This window comes from Eschscholzia californica, unplaced genomic scaffold (genome assembly GCF_041429995.1).
Source record: "Eschscholzia californica isolate CP2 unplaced genomic scaffold, dmEscCali1.0.p SCAF_1, whole genome shotgun sequence".
Classification (NCBI taxonomy): Eukaryota; Viridiplantae; Streptophyta; class Magnoliopsida; order Ranunculales; family Papaveraceae; genus Eschscholzia; species Eschscholzia californica.
In genome coordinates, this window is record NW_028238198.1 from 35,147,513 (window position 1) to 35,165,719 (window position 18,207).

The 18,207-nt window shown below is 36.3% G+C and overlaps 1 protein-coding gene across 1 annotated transcript; it reads right to left on the minus strand.

Moving 5' to 3' along the window:
* Positions 1-550: 550 nt before the first annotated feature.
* LOC147566374 (4-hydroxybenzoate polyprenyltransferase, mitochondrial-like) lies at positions 551-3,950 on the minus strand. Its single transcript, XM_086652863.1, has 8 exons — positions 3,427-3,950; positions 2,855-2,992; positions 2,496-2,549; positions 1,930-1,999; positions 1,682-1,791; positions 1,335-1,470; positions 1,160-1,256; positions 551-999 (listed from the first exon to the last, which is right to left on the minus strand). The coding sequence occupies exons 1-7, from the start codon at positions 3,451-3,453 to the stop codon at positions 1,183-1,185; spliced, it is 609 nt and encodes a 202-aa protein (XP_086508989.1). The 5' UTR covers positions 3,454-3,950; the 3' UTR covers positions 551-999; positions 1,160-1,182.
* Positions 3,951-18,207: the final 14,257 nt, after the last annotated feature.

Here is an 18,207-nt window from a genome sequence, read left to right on the forward strand (position 1 = left end):
GTGATTCTTGACCCAATTTCACAAATGAAGTTTCCCAAATGGTTAAGTATTTCAACTAAAACTTCTTCAAGTTATTACTATACTTTGAGGGTCTCATTGGTCTTAGGTCCCTAGTATCTAGAAGGGAGCTGGAGTAGGTCAGTTGGTTAGAGCGTGTGGCTGTTAACCACAAGGTCGAAGGTTCAACCCCTTCCTCTAGCGGATTTCATTAACTTATTTTGTTTATAATCGCGTATTCTTACTTCCCTACATTATCTTGTTTGTGTTTATGTTACTGATCTACTTGGTAAGAGATCAAAATGCACATCTGAATAGAAGTTCTTTAGGCTAATCAGACATTAAATTGATGACTAAAATGGCTTAGAATTCAAAAAATTCGTTGTTGCGAAAGATCTTTGGTACATGTAATTTTTATTGATAAGAAGTATATTAGTGCAATTGTTTATTCGAAAACTCAGTAATTTTTTTTTTTATTTTTTTGTGGTAAGCTTCATAGTTGTAAATAAATTTATGATTGAAAAAAGTTGTCAACTTTTAGACAATTTAACTTGGAACCAAGAGCAAGTCTGTTTATATGATAAAAGATGTAAGCATATGAAAGCATTATCAGAACCATTCATCTTATCGACTCATAAACACCCGTCGCATGTAAACAGCGCGTGTATGTGTATAATATAGAGGAGTAAGAATATGCGATTATAAGATTCGAACAACACATTGGGCTGAAAAATGAAAAGAAGAATATATTAGAGAAAATAAAAGAATTGAAAAATGCAATGTGGAGTTTTCCGTGGTTCACGAACTGCATCGGTTGAGATAATATCGAGTGGCTAAAGGAGGTTGCACCATATATCATTGATCGGAGTAGCACCTCCAAGCCACCGCCTATTAAGTGAGAGAACATTGTGGTCCAACTGATTATTCCATGTTTATGATGCAAGTCTTCCAAACAATATCCCACTGAAGACGATTGCTCCAAACCACTTGTTCGACACAAATCTGCAACCAAAGAGGGATCCGATATTGGTTAATTGGTTTTCTCAAATTTAGAATCGAAAATATTGAAATTAATACCAGATATAGAACATGAATAAACTGCACGAACGTTCAACTGTGGTAATGCATACCATCTTAAAATTTTATTTGGACGATTACTTACTTCCTATTACAATCTGCTCGACTTCATAAATCAACTGTCCAGATTTGCCATGCTAATTGACCAGAAGCAGCTACCAGCGATGCATAAAATGGCCATGCTGTCCAATGGAAGGGTAAATATAAGGCGAATGGATAAACTCAGATAGAAAACATATGGAAACACAAAAGAGTAATACCATTGTCTGCATTATATCCACAGAGACTTATACTGCTAATACATGTAACTCCGAAACAAGAAACCCAGTTCTTCGTCAGATCACCGAACCTCAAAGCAGTAGACTTAACCCCTACTTTCAAGTCATCTTCTTTATCCTGCATTGTCATAATCAATATGTCATGGTTTCGGTGGAAATTTAATGTCTAAAAACTCCAAATGGGATCTTTTCTACTCCAAGACACTTCGATGAAATAAAAGAACTTCACTTCTCAGAGGTTCTTTAATGAAACTTAAGCTAGTGACTTCAAAAGAGTAAATAAGATTAAAATTGACATGGTTGAACTTTCTTATGTGAATGGTAAGTACCTGGTCCTGGTGAGCATAAATAGTATCATACACAAGAGTCCAACAAACGCCAGATATATACAGTGGGAGAACAATAGTCGGATCTAAACTTCCTTTGACTGCCGTCCGTCCTAATAAAGCTCCCCAATTAAAAGTTAAACCTAAAAATGCTTGAGGCTGCAGTAAGTGCAGCATGAAAACAGATATTGGTAAAACTTGCCGAAGGAAACTTATCATACAAGAAAGATTACCACAAGAGAAGTTATTACCCAGAATGTAAATCTCTTCATAAGGGGATAGGAGAAGACTAGTAGCAAAGACGATGCCCCAAGAACACGGCTGTCAACAAATTAAGACTTCACTTTATGAATGATATAGAATCAAAATATTAATGCAACTATCGTTTGCTTGATGAGATTCTTCGGTTAAAAAATGTTGATTTGAAGAAATTAACAAGCCAATCTAAGATAATATAGAATGATCCAAGAGGAAACTCATCATGCATACATGCTTAATGAATGTCTTTAAATACCTACTAATATTTACCGGTGGTTGGATCAGTTAGACCATGTTATATTCAAATTGGTTAAGTCAGGCAATCCGAATCTGATTTAAGTGGGAGAGTCAAAGGATTAGGTAGTGGTTAACTAGTTACACTTTTCTGATAAACAAGGAACAAAGAAGTGGACATATAACTTTTGACGAAAAAAAGAAAAGGAACACCATGCCCGCAGAAAGTACCATGTTTTAACAGAAGGCATTACGCATCTATAATTATTTAGTTGAAGAAGAATCCCAAGGCTCAAAAGAAGTTGAAGACTGAGAAAGGTTAGACCTTGAATGGTGTCAGTGTGCCACTTGCTACTGGTCTAGACTTTGTGCGATCCACCTGAAGAACTAAAAGAATTTATCACACAATCGTGCCAAGAACAACAAAATCAGCCCTCGGAGATAGCCTCTTTCATTATAGAATAAAAGGAAATTATAACAACATTGTTTTATTGAAATGAAAACATAAACAAGAGAGATATCAATATATGAGGTGTTCACAGGTACACTCTTAAGCGCAGTTGTGTTGAACAAACAGTAATGAAACCAAATAGGAAAAAAGCTAATATCAGATTTTCAATTTAATCAAACAAAAAGATAAGTAAGATTGTATAAGCCAAGAAAACAAATGGATTTGAGCAATACCTTTATGTCGATATCACGATCAAGAAGGTCATTTACAGTACATCCAGCACCTCGTAAAAGCAATGACCCGCAGCCAAACAACACCAGCATCTTAAAATCAGGAAGGTTCGCAGGTAATGCTGCCAACGTGATTGACCACTTTTCAGTCATTATGTTCCTTGCTCATAAGCAACTTCAAGCACAACGGCCGTTAAAGAAATTATAGTCTTAGGAACTCTAAATATTTCGAGGAAACCAAATTGGATGTTTATTTACCGATTCTTAATAAGGTTAGAAGTTCAGAAACCATGTCCTATCTATGTCACGAGAAGAACACATCAGCAACGCAAATAAACAAAAAAAACATGGGTCGTCTCCATGAGTTAGAAGTTTTTCTCCCATGAGTATATACAAAATTCGTCAATAACAAAGAAGGGGGAAGCATTGTATAAATGTATGAGAATATCAATAAGCATTTGAGATCCCAAAGGAAACCATGTTCTTTGAAAACTAAATCAATCTGTTTGAAACACAAGTAAGAAACATAACAATGGAACTAGTAAAATCACCAATTTCAAATGTGAGAAGCTTACCACATACATGGCCAAGCAAGTAACCATGTGCCGATTGGCTTATCCAATTGAGCTAGATGAGCATATGGACGAATGGAGTTAGGAAGATACAGATCAATCCATGATAAATGATCCATTTTCACTCCCTTGTCATCATCGTGACGTTGGTTACAACCATTTTGTGTACCCTTAGCTGAACCAGTAGATGTGCAAATCCTTGCAAAGGGTACAAAACTCGAACTGCAATTAAAATACTTCACCAGATGAACTTCAAAGTTGCCAATTTGACGGCATCTGGGTATATCAAATAGGGTATCTATGATTTTGGAATTGGTTCGATACTGATGGAAGAGGTTTGAGGGTTTTAATGAAGAGATATGATCGGAGGTGCATGGGTTGACTGAAGAGGAGAGGGCATAACATGATCTCAACTTGCGGGAAGCACGGGAAAGCAAAAAACTGCCCTTTTTTGAGATATAAGGCGTACGAAACTTGAAGATACCTCTCTATCTTTTCTAACTTTAACTTTTGAATGTCAAGGAGCAGCTAATATCTGAAATATTAATCAATTAACATACAAACAAATGATCATAAATGAAAATTATCGAACTTAAGCACAGTATTAATTGAAGTAAAATGCTAGATCTCAATGAACAAACAAAATGGTGGTTCAAAGTGGCTACAAAGGGAAATAAGTTGAAACAGAATTCACTTAAATAAAATAATATTCTTTGGTGCATTTCATTGAACATTAGATGAACAATTTAGGTTATTACCATCAAAATTCAGCTAATACATAATTGTTAACCCAAGTTTTGAGCTCATATGTTTCAAGTTTTGTGCATGATCAATAACAATCAACAAAAACTAAAAAGTAGTCAAAATGTAGTTTTAAGTATAAATCGATCTACTTCAAACCAATTGGGTTTTTGCATAGTTTAAGTCATATGACCTAAAAACATAGAACAGATGCATGACTATATGAATTACGTTTATTATAGCAAAAGTTGGAAATCGAAAAAAAAAAGAATCAATTTGTCATTAAGATATTAAGTTACACATTTTTTTAAACATAAGTACATGAAAAAATATTAACAAAAAAGAAGATGATATATCTATCCAGATTAGTGTTAATTACAAACACAGAGATTTGGCTATCCCATTATATTGATTCATAACTCATCACTGTTTGTTTGATCTTATAGAGCAGGTCTCTTGCAGATTGGGCAAACATTTTTCTCCATCAACCATTTCTTTATACAATCTTCATGGTATTCATGCAATAATCATGCCCACAGTTGATAATTCCAATCTTCTCCTTGTTTTCATACTCTGACTGACAAATAGTGCAAATTTCATTACCATCATCCTGATCATTACCCAGATCTTGAGATTCATTCAAATGGAAAATTCTTGTTTTTAATAGACTCAATATAGTTTGCTCTGATAACCCAGTTTTAATGACCCCAATTGTTTCTTGAAATGCTAGTAATTCCTCATAACTCATCCTATCTATGTCTAGTACTGGAAGATGCATGATTCCACTATTAACCCATCTTCTTCCATTGATTCTCTCAAGATTTTGATGATGATGATGATGATGATGATGATGATGATGATGATGATGATGATGAATTTGGGGTTGATGATATTGAAAATTCCTAAATCCATCTTCTTCAGAATAAAAATACCTTCTTGGGTAAGAGTTGATATCTCCCTGTCTAGGTCTATGATGAACTCGATGTTGATGATATTGAAAATTAGTAGAGACATCATCAAAAATGGCAACCTCTTCAATACTGTAGGAAGAAATTCTAGGGTTGTATCTGTGTCTAGGTATCATCTCATCAGGGAAGTCTAATACAGCAACCCCATCATCCATTTGAAACATTCCATTAGTACTCCAATTTGAAGCCATTCTTCCAAGATAGAGAGAAAGAGGGCAAGAGCAGTAGAGAGATAATGATCAGAATTAGAAAGAGAGATTTGGTGTAAAACAGAAAGGGGAGGGAGAAGTAGTTCTTATTGATGAAGAAAATCCCTCCAACGGTCCAAAATCAAGAAAATAGAAACTCTTTCCAAAATTATGACCAACGGCTATAATTTCCATCTCTTCAAACTGCGAGAGTTCTAATTCGAAAAAAATAACGGGAAAATAGAAGGACTTCTAAGTTAAATCAAAACAAATTGGAAAAATTAACATTCGCTCCCTAGTTTTTGAGGAGTTTCACGTTTGACCCTATATTCTGTAAATATGAGTTTTGACCTCCTCACTCATTTGCCTCTATTCAAACTCCGTTAAAGTTAATGCCAGTTCCCAGAGTTGCTCTTATATTCTATGTTTCTCCATCTTCCCGATGCTGTTTTTAACAAAAAGAAGTCCCTTTATTGCTGACTTGCTTCCATCTTCGTTCTTGGTAGGTTCTCCTCCCTTTTCTTTCCAATCACTCTTTTCCTAGAAATCGACTAATTTGATAATCATTTTTTCCTTCTTTTCCTACATTACGTAAATTTTTTGTGGTACCATGTTTGTATTAAAAATTTGGTGTAGGGGTTAGTTTCACGAACAGTTTCTTTGATTCAATTTTATTTTTGATATTTTTGTTTTTGGTAGACCGAATATCTCTATTTCTCTCAAAATCAATTTGATCTCTCTCTTCTTCAATCTCTTTCTCCCTTCTTCTAACTGTGAAGCTTTTCTTCATGTTACGCTTTCTGCATTTTTAGAGCTTCTTAAGTTTATAGCTCTTTTAATCCCAACTTTTTGTTTATTTTGTTTGCAGGTGGCTTTAGGTTAAACATTTGATTTAGTTTTCGATTCTGACTTCACTTTATCTTCATCCAACAACTATTTTATGATAACTTCTGTTTTATTGTAAGTTTTTTTGCTTATTTTCTATTACTTCAACATTATTTTTTCCGTTAACTTACAACATCTTCTAACAATGGTTGTTTTCCTAGAGGTTAGTTATTTCTTGTTGTTCGATCGTTCTTCTTCATTCAATCTTAATATTTTACTTTTGTTTTCATTTATATTATTTTGAATTGTTTTTTTCGGATAAAGATAATGAAGAGATAGATTCAGTTAAGACTTTTAAATTTTGTGATTATTTCTTCTTCATTTAGAAAAGTTATTGATGTAAGTTCTCTATCTTATTCGGTTTATTTTTATTATTTTTTGTTTAAGGTTTTTGAAGTTAAAAGGAGTCCAAGACGATAAATGATGAGGAACGTCGGTGTACTAAAGGCCATTCATGAAGGGAAAGCTACATAAGCTTCACTGTGGAATTTTCTGACTCTTTGACTCCGGCAGTGCAAGACATTGGAGATTGTGTTCTTGCCAGGGCAGTAACCCAAGCTCAATGAGCATATGAAGAGAATGAATATATGCATAGTTGTGCCAAAAGGGTCCATTGAGCCCCGCAGTAACAAGGGGGTTAATGAATTGATTTTGACTATGGTTTACGGATTGTTGATTTCCATTGATTTTGAGTGTTTAGCTCATGTATATCTCTATAAATGTTCGAGATCGTATGTTTAGCTCTTTAATGCATTAGAAAGAATGTTCTTGCCCCATGGGCACGGGTTACACCCTCGTACTCTTATATTTAATATTGTTCTCTAGTAAATCTATCACCATTACGACCAATTTTGCTTGTTCAATCCTTCAATCAGCCGGTTCTAAATGTGTGTGCTCTTATTTTCATTTTATGTTTTTCATATTTTAGTTCATAGCGTTGCCATTCAATGTAATGGCTGACGTCTTCGGGAGGAACTCACAGGCGTCTTCTCCAAGACTCCAACTGAAGCTTCAGAAATAGCAGATATTATTGATTTCCTGTGAGATGATCCTTCTCAATCCTCGCTTATATCGTTAGTTCTAATTGCTCTCCAAGACCAGAGATACTAACTATATGTGGGAAACTAATGGAACATTTAAGACCAGATGTGCAACTATTTCTGTCCCATTTAAGGACTGACCCTAACTCATCCGTTTATGCAGCTACTCATCCAAAGCTGGTCCAAAATCTATCCCAGTAGTAACCCTTTCTTCTCCTCCCTTTTACTTGTTGCTTTTAGGACTTGTAAAAACTTGTTCAATATGATTTGTAAGCAATACAAGTTATATATACCATGTTTGGATGATATTATCGATAATAAAAGGCCTAATTTATTATACTAAGATAAGATTGTACATATTTCTTGTTCTACCGACAATTCTATTAAGTTTGAACACACTTCAGTCTCAGTCTCAATCTCGAGCTGCTGATATAACATGATCATTTGAGTTATGAACTTTTTTTTGTCGGTCTTCATTGTTCACTAACAGAGATGTAATTGATATTTCTAATTTTCTGCAGGTAAAACTCCAATGCTTGTGTATAAAAGTAGATGTAAATATCAAATATGTCATTGCATCGGACGAAAATACTGTTTCGTAATTCATCTTTCAAAATGTGCCGTGTCATTTGATAAGATGCGGCCCCGCATATATCCATGTACGCACGACATTCCCATATCAATGGCATGATGTTATTTTACATTAGTTTGATTTTTGCAATGTGACATGTCAAGCACAAATCAGATATTTTTTTCTCCCTAACTTGACTTTTTCTCAGTATCCCTCCAAAGAAATTCCACATGAATGGGACACTTGAAGAATGAAGACCCAATTTCACAAATGAAGTTTCCCAAATTGTTAGGTATTTCAACTAAAACATCTTCAAGTCATTACTATACTTTGAAAAATTACTTACGCGCTCGGGGCCATCGTGATGTTAGAAGTCAATGGAGATTTGGACTGATGCAATTACCAAGTTGATGTTTGACATTATATATATATATATGCATCCTCACTAAGAAAAGCAAAACTAGAAATGGGGTTGTTCTCAGTATTGATTTTTTGCTGCTTCATCCTTCTCCTAATCCCTCTAGTCTTTGCCAGGTACCTTAAAGTTACTAAAATCTCTGAGCTCAAATTAGTATACTATAAATATAAGTATATAATTTATTAATATTAATTTTCTTTTTTGATAAACCATTATCTAACTCACAATTTCTTTCCCTGCGTGATTTTCAGTGTAGGATTTCCTCCACCACCACCGGAGAAGCCCAAGGGTCGCTTCTGGTATGAACCAAGAAAACTGTGAAAAGGTTAAACCTTTGAACGATAAACACACTCGAATATAACCGAGTGGAGGTGAAGAAGATGATCGTCTCGTTGATAACCGAGAGAGATGGAGAAGGGATGATGGTCTCGGGTATAACCGAGATGATATGTGACGACTCTCGGGTGAAGCCGAGTGTGATAGTATGGATACCCGGGTATAACCGAGAGAGAGAAGAATGGAGCTCTCGGTTGTAACCGAGGATGATTGATGATGATTAGTGAACAGTTGATCGTGAGAGAGGGAGAGAGAGAGCTAGGTAAATACCTTGTTTATTAATACTACAACTTGATTGATTACATTGTCTATGGAGATACATATTTATAGGTTTATAACTTAGGAGTCTTATAAAAACTAAAAACTAAAACTCTATCTTTATCTAATGTAATCCTAATAGAATTAGGATTATCTAATGTAATCCTAATAGAATTAGGATTAATGAAGACCAACCCACTCAGTTGTGACCGAGTGGAATTGACTCTCTAACACTCCCCCTCAAGTTAGAGCGGGAATGGAAGTAACGCCTAACTTGCCAATAATGTTCTTGAACGGTTCTGCCCCGAGTGGTTTTGTGAAGATATCTGCTAGCTGAGTATCTGAACTTGTAAAGCGCGTGGCAATGACGTTATCTTTGATCTTCTCACGAACGATGTGGCAATCGATCTCAATGTGTTTGGTACGCTCGTGAAAAACGGGATTATCAGCAATGTGGAGAGCGGCTTTGTTGTCGCAGTAAACTGTCATCGGGTCTGAGTGATCGATTCCAAAATCAAGTAATAAATACTTGAGCCATTGTAATTCGCATGTGAGGATGGATAAAGCTCGATATTCTGCTTCTGCCGAAGATTTGGCAACGGTGGGTTGCTTCTTTGATTTCCATGAAAGTGGGCTAGATCCCAACATTGTAAAATATCCTGTAGTTGATCTACGGGTCGAAGGACAACCAGCCCAGTCTGAATCACAGTAACCTGTAATATGGAGAGAGCTGTTTGCGGATAAAAATACTCCTTTATCAAGGGTACCTTTCAAGTATCGTAGAACGCGATGAGCGGCGTCTAGGTGTACCTGACTAGGTGTTTGCATGAATTGACTAAGGTTATTCACAGCAAAAGCGATATCTGGCCGTGTAACTGTTAAGTAGAGAAGCCGGCCAATAAGGCGACGGTAAACTGACGGATCTGACAATGGTGTACCGTCAGTGGGACGAAGGCGGAGTTTTTGTTCCATAGGAAACTCCGAAGGACGTGCAGCGGTCAGTCCAGAATCTTTTAGAATGTCAAGTGCATATTTTCGTTGACATAGAAAAATGCCTTGTGAAGAACGAGATACTTCAATACCAAGAAAGTACTGGAGACGTCCTAAATCTTTTAGTGAGAAAGCATTGTTTAGGAATGATTTTAACTGGGAAATAGCATGATTATTATTTCCTGTGATAATGATATCATCCACATAGACTAAAACATAAATCTGAGTGGAGTGGGAACGAAAAGTAAAAAGCGAATAATCGCTCTTAGATTGAGAGAAACCACGTTCGATTAGAACGGAGGAAAATTTGGAAAACCACTGACGGGAAGCCTGTTTGAGACCATAAAGGGATTTATGAAGGCGGCATACTTTAGACTCCCCCTTAGACGAAAATCCGGGGGGAAGTTTCATGTAAACCTCCTCATGTAGGTCGCCTTGGAGGAAGGCATTATTAACATCCAACTGATGGAGAGACCAGCCTTTAATGGCGGCGAGAGAAAGAAGAACTCGAACAGTTACTAGTTTAGCAACTGGAGCAAAAGTGTCATTGTAATCTAACCCCTCTATTTGGGTGTAGCCTTTAGCCACTAAGCGAGCTTTATAGCGCTCTATGGAGCCATCGGGCTTGAATTTTATTTTATACACCCATTTACAACCGATAGGCTTCTTGCCGGGTGGTAAGTTAGTAAGAGTCCATGTTTTGTTTTCTTCCAAGGCAGAAATTTCCTTGGCCATTGCATCCTTCCAATGAGAAGATTTCATTGCCTGGGTGAAAGAAGTGGGTTCGGTTGAGGACAAGACCGAGGAAAGAAATTGTTGATGAGAAGTAGAAAAAGAGTTGATGGAAAAGTAGTTTTCAAGTGGGTACTTGACGGTGGTGGTATTGGAGCAAACATAGTCTTTGAGGTGACTAGGTGGATGGCGTGACCGAACCGGTCTGCCGGAATCAACGACGGAAGAGTCGGAAGCGGGAACATCGGTCGCGGGCAGGGGCAGCGAAGGGACCGAGCTGGGATTGATGACAGGAGGTTCTGACGGCACCCCTGAAGTGGGGAGTCCGTCAGAATTTTCTGTCGGCACCCCCGAAGGGGAATTAAGAGGCCGGGCTTCCGAAGACGGGTCAGCAGGGGTGTCTGGAGGCACCCCTGAAACAGAGTCGGTAGCAGGGACGACAGGAACAGTAGGTTCATCGGTGAACCTGCTGCTGTCGGACAGTGAGTTGGGAGCAGACTCGTTAATCATCGGAAAATTAAAACTACCGTCGTCATCGATAGAGAGGGACGGGGATGGATCGGTGAGAGGAGGTTGTGCCGGAGGCGGAGAGGCCATCGGAAAGCGGTTCTCGAAGAATGACACATCTCGTGAGATAAAGATACGTTGAGTAGAGATATCGTAGATACGGTAACCCTTCTGTCCACTTGGATAGCCAAGAAAGATGCCGGCGGAGGACCGGGCGTCCATCTTGGTTTTTACCAAAGGGATACGGGCATAGCAAAGGCATCCGAATACACGTAAGTGTGAAAGATTCGGAGGAGCACCCATGAGAATTTCATGAGGGGATTTCCCATCAAGAATTGGTGTGGGTAATTTATTTATGAGATAGACGGCGGTTAAAACGCATTCTCCCCAAAAGGAAAGAGGGAGGTGAGCTTGAAGTCGTAAAGATCTAGCGACTTCAAGAATGTGGCGATGTTTTCGCTCAACAACACCGTTTTGTTGAGGCGTATAAGTGCAACTACGTTGGTGGGTAATCCCTTTTTCAAGAAACCAACTTTGGAGAGAATGATTCATGAACTCAGAACCATTGTCCGATCTAATTGTTTTTATCACACAATTAAATTGTGTATGAACGTAATTAGAAAAATTCCTAATTAGCATAGTAGAATCCGATTTAGAACTTAGAAGGAATATCCAAGTACAACGAGAAAAATCGTCAACAAGGGTCAAAAAATAACGACACCCGGAGGTGGAGGGAACCGGAAAAGGACCCCATATATCGGCATGAACTAACTCAAATATATGAGTGGAAGAAGTAGTGCTAGTAGGAAAAGGCAATCGACATTGCTTAGAAAGCGGGCATATATCGCACGACACTTTTTTCGATAAGAATTTAAAATTCATACATGGAAGTCTAGAATTAAAAAACTGAAAACGAGAAAAAGATGGATGGCCTAAACGGCAATGCCATAAAGAAAAAGACTCATGACTAGATGTATCTCGAACTAAATTGGAAACGGAAAGAATTTGACGCTCCGTGCGAAGGAAGTAAAGGTCGTCATGAAGACTACCATGCCCAATCTCCATCTTCGTTGTTCGGTCCCGAAAAAGACATAAGTCATTGTCAAATAAGACGGTACAACGAAGAGATTTAGAAATTTGAGATATAGATATGAGATTAAATTGAAAAGATGGAATATGAAGCACATCTTGTAAATAAAATCTATTGGAAAAATAGACCGAACCAATATGGAGAACCTTAACTCTTGATCCATCGGGTAATCTAACAAATAAATCCGGAGGAGCAAGAGAATAGGAAGAAAACCGTGATAAAACGGAACATATGTGTTTAGCGGCACCGGAATCAATAACCCAAGGAGGGTGAAAAGAAGAATAGTACTTACTTGTAAGATTGACGTGGGGGTCTTTAGTGGTATCGTGAACTTGAGAAGTTTCAGAAGCTTCGGGAGTAGTCATGATCAAAAAAAAAAAAAAAAATAATGGCTCTTATACCATGTGAAAAGGTTAAACCTTTGAACGATAAACACACTCGAATATAACCGAGTGGAGGTGAAGAAGATGATCGTCTCGTTGATAACCGAGAGAGATGGAGAAGGGATGATGGTCTCGGGTATAACCGAGATGATATGTGACGACTCTCGGGTGAAGCCGAGTGTGATAGTATGGATACCCGGGTATAACCGAGAGAGAGAAGAATGGAGCTCTCGGTTGTAACCGAGGATGATTGATGATGATTAGTGAACAGTTGATCGTGAGAGAGGGAGAGAGAGAGCTAGGTAAATACCTTGTTTATTAATACTACAACTTGATTGATTACATTGTCTATGGAGATACATATTTATAGGTTTATAACTTAGGAGTCTTATAAAAACTAAAAACTAAAACTCTATCTTTATCTAATGTAATCCTAATAGAATTAGGATTATCTAATGTAATCCTAATAGAATTAGGATTAATGAAGACCAACCCACTCAGTTGTGACCGAGTGGAATTGACTCTCTAACAAAAACCACCACCATCTCCGGGTAGCCGTAATCCCATCCCATCAAGAAATATTCCATCTAACGTGATTAAAGTATGATTTAGTTCTTCCCTCGACAACACAAATATAAAAGATATTAAATAAAATTTGTGGTTTGGGGGTTTATCGAACTAAATAAAAATGGAAGCTTTTCCCAACTTCATTTTACTTGGAATGTGTATGTTCTTCTTCGAATATATATGTATTTGTAACTGTTATAGAATTGTGATAATTTAAAGAGATGGCGATATAATTGAATGTTTAACTATTATATGAGCTTAACGCTTAGTGAAAAAGGTTTCCGATATAATATTTTCATGTGAGACTATCCTACTAAGCTTTTATTTACGTTCCTTAAGGCGCCTTGACGTTGAAAAATAATATAAATGAGCCAAGATTGCCCTTGTTGTTGAGTGAAACTAGACAAATCAAAATCACCTTTGTTGTTCTTGTTGAAAAAAAAGTGAAGAAAAGGGACCACCTTGATGTGTAAAATAGAAAGTTTGAATAGCCTTTCTTGTTGTTCTTGACCTAGAAACAAATGAGAATTCCTTGTTACCTTGAACGTTGCCATTTAAGAGATGTCTAAATAAGGATAACAATTAATAAGTCTAAAATGATTATTTAATTAACAAGAAAATCACATGCTTGAATTGCTCTATTTTGAGTTAGGGCTGGATTTTTTACCGCTACCCGGATCCGCCACCAGAAGGCCGGACGCCCGCATCCACGAGGGTCCGTGGACGCACGATAACTGGCTCGGACAAAAGCCGAAAAGGTAGAAGTGGACATTGTTGTTAATATTCATATCTTTAACATTTCTTTTACTCTTCATGTCACTTCATTTGGTATTATCCTCAACTCACACTATTCATTTTGGTTCTGAATTTCGATTCCAAGTTAATGGTGTCTCCTCTGTATCCACTTTCTTGCCAATTCGTCGACAAATAAAGCAACACCAAGGAAAGTATATAGTACCCATTTACCCAGGCAAGTCGACGCCTTATCGAGGACATGAATGACTTGGAAAATGGAAAAGATTAGAGTTGGGTTGTGGAAATGCATGATACACCTACGTATTACCACAAGGAAAACCTAAATGGAAATAATAATCAAAACCCATCTCATAATTTGTATGAATTTCAGAAATAGTGACCAAGGATTGTTCCTACTAACAGAGACTATATGCCTTTCATCAAAAAAAAAACAGAGACTATATGAATTACGGTTATTTAGAACAAAAATTGGAAAGCAAAAAAAAAAAAAAATCGATTCCACCACCAACCCATCTTCTTGTTTTTAATAGACTCAATATAATTTCTTCTAATAACCCAGTTTTAATGGTGCCAATTGTTTCTTGAAATGCTATTAATTCCTCATAACTCATCCTATCTATATCTACTAGAACTGGAAGATGCATGATTCCACCACCAACCCATCTTCTTCCATTAATTCTCTGAGAATTTTGATGATTTAGATGATAATGGTGGTGGTAGATTCCTGAAGAATTACTAAAGCCATCCTCAAAAATGGCAACCTCTTCAGTATACACAAACCTTGGGTATGATTGATGAACTCTATGTTGATGATCTTGAAAATAAGTAAAGCCATCCTCAAAAATGGCAACCTCTTCAGTATACAAAGACCTTGGGTATGAGTTGAAGTTTCTCTGTCTAGGTCTATGATGATGGATTTGGGGTTGATGATCTTGAAAATTAGTAGAGACATCATCAATAATAAGAACCTCTTCACTGTAAGCAGAAATTCTAGGGTTGTTTCTCTGTCTAGATATCATCTCATGAAGTTGATGTTGATTTTGAAAATTCCCAACTCCTCCTGGAATGTCTAATACAAGAACCTCATCCAGTTGAAACATCTGATTTCTCCAATTTGACTCCATTCTTTTTTTTTTACTTCAGAAAGATCAAAGCGAGAGAGAGAGAGAGAGAGAGAGAGAGAGAGAGAGAGAGAGAGAGAGAGAGAGCGTGGGAATGAAGGCAGGGCAGTGCTAAAGATTTAGAGAGAGAAATTTGGGGCGAAACAGAAAGGGGAGGGAGAAGTAGTTCTTATAGATGAAGATATTCCCTCCAACGGTCCAAAATCAAGAAAATAGAAACTCTTTCCAAAAATTGGGTTCAAACAGGAAATTACGACTAACGGCTATAATTTTGAATCCTTAAACTGATCAAAAAATAGAAAGTTCGCCTTTAACACACCAACGGCAAATTTCCGTTTCCCCCTAATTTATGAGGAGTTTCACTTTTGGACCTTATTTTCTACAACTGTTAGTTTTGACCCCCTAGAGAAAGCCTTCGTCCAAACTCTGGCTCCTACTTCCTCCAAAGTTTCTCTTCTCATTTTGTTTCTCTCTCCTCCCTATTGTTGATTTTGTTTCCATCTTTCTTCTGTACGCTTTTCTATCTCATATTCTTCGACCTACTCTTGTTTACTTTCTGCTTTCCTCTCAATATTTGAGGACCGATGGGACTATAAGCCCGTTGCCTGTTCTGGTCTAGACTAACGGAACCTGGGAAGGTCACACTACTTCTTTGTCCTTAGGTACATTAAAATACATTTTCATAATACATAATGTATTCTACTTTTTTAAAGTATTTAGTATGGAGTATTTGCAGGGCCGACCCTGGGCCCAAAGCAGGCAAAGCCTTGCTTTGGGCCCCCACATTTTAAGGGCCCCCAAATTCCAAATTTTTTCAATAGTAATCTGTTTTTGTTATAAATTTTAAAGGCCACCAACTTAATAAGTTATAGATTGGGCCACATTCTTATTTCCCACTCAATTATTTTGTATTTATGTGGCCCACCAACTCAATAAACTAACCTAAAAATGATTCCCCACTTACTTTTTTCCCTCCCAATATCCTTCACTCTACTTTAGAAACCCTCCATTCCCTATTCCCAAACGTGAAAGCCAAATGCCCAAATCCCTTCGCAGCTGAACCGACTTTTCCAAGTTCTCCATTGAAGGCTACCATTGTTTTTTCCATTCCACTAAAACAACACTAATCATCACTAAGAAGTAATTTTTGTTCTCTTTTTCTAATACTATTGTACTAATCTTAGTAATCACTATCATATAATATGATTGTTAAACTATTATAAGTTACTTGCCAGTGATTCATTAATTTGCTTCTATAACGTTTTAATTTACTTACCACGACTCCACGAGCATCAGTCAACAACACGTTACCAACTAGCACCTCTACTCCATATCAGCATCACCAAATCACAAGGACCAATAACTCTCACACAACCACCACATAGGTCCAGATCACTTTATGACATTTACTGCATACAATCACAATGACATCGTCACATTGGAAATGCTATATGGTCCGAAAAATGGGGCCAAACTCCAAAAGCTGATGTGGCCAACACCCACTTTTCGGATCGAATCATTTGTCTGAATGACGTTTTCATATCTTATTTAAAATAGGAGTATTAAGAATTCTAGAATAATCGGTCAGACTAGAATAATTTCCTCCCAATATGTTATAAGATCTCAAACTCAATGTTTTAAGTTACTCCTGGGGGATAACAAACACATAAAAAAAATACATTACTAAAATCTTGTTGCTACTTGACTTTCAAATCTATTATATAAAACAGAAGGGAAAACGATGACTGGGACAAACATCCTTTTTTAATAAAGGATATTGTTTAGAAGCCCTTCTCAAATTTTATAATATAGTCCTTCGTAGAAATAAAATTACCTATTTAAAAAAATAATAATCGTTTCCTTCTTAGAAATAAAATAACTAATTTAAGAAAAAAAGAAACAAAATAAATTTCAAGGATTAAAAAAAGAAATTAAAATCTCTCTCACTCAATAAAATAATAACTAATTTAAGAGAGAAACAGAAGGGAAAACGATGATTGGGACAAACATCCTTTTCTAATAAAGGATATTGTTTAGAAGCCCTTCTCAAAATTTATAATATAGTCCTTCGTAGAAATAAAGTTACCTATTTAAAAAAATAATAATCGTTTCCTTCTTAGAAATAAAATAACTAATTTAAGAAAAAAAGAAACAAAATAAATTTCAAGGATTAAAAAAAGAAATTAAAATCTCTCTCACTCAATAAAATAATAACTAATTTAAGAGAGAATAAACAAAAGAATAATACAAAAAAATAATAACTAATAAAAATCTCTCTCTCTCTCTCAATAAAATATCTATATAATAAAACAGAAGGGAAAATGATGACCGAGACAAACACCCTTTTTGAATAAAGGATATTGCCTAGAAGCCCTTCTCAAAGTTTAAAATATAGTCCTTCGTAGAAATAAAGTTACCTATTAAAAAAAACAATAATCTTTTCCTTCTTAGAATAAAATCTCTAATTTAAGAAAAAAAAAAGAAACAAAATAAATTTCAAGGGTTAAAACCTATTTAAAAAACAATAATCCTTTCATTCTTAGAAATAAAAATTCTAATTTAAGAAAAAAAGAAACAAAATAAATTTCAAGTGTAATTTAACAATAAATTACACTTGAAATTTAACAATAAATTTCGTAACATGTAATTTATACAAGTGTCCGTGCCCTAGGGCACGGGATATACCCTAGTATGTTATATAACGATAGGTTCTTCTTCTAGGTACTAAATGTAGTCTGAGAACTATAACTCCTCATGCTTTAAGTCATTGAATGAAGTCTTAAAACTTTGACGCGTAAAGCAAGTGGTCTGGAAAACCAAAGACAAAATCGCCCAAATACCCGTTGGTCCCATTTTAGCATCACAAAAAAGTGTTCCCGGTTGCCTAACTATTGCAATGAATCCAGCCAAGATTAAATTGATAAAATTTACACTATGTATGCGTTTTTGAATGATGGGAAATATATTTAGTTTCTACATAGATTCTATAGGACCGGGTTCGACCTAGATTTATGAAGGTCTAAGGTGAAACTAAAATTTGCGGATAATACGAGGGGCCTCATTTTTGGACTTCGCTTCGGGCCACCAAATAGTCAGGACCGGCCCTGAGTATTTGAAACGATAATCAACTCATAAATTTGCAAACCTGGTTGATTTCACATTGAGAAGTATTCTTTTTCGAACCTAGCTACCAAACGTCCTTTGGATGTTATGAGTGTTATAGATATAGAAAA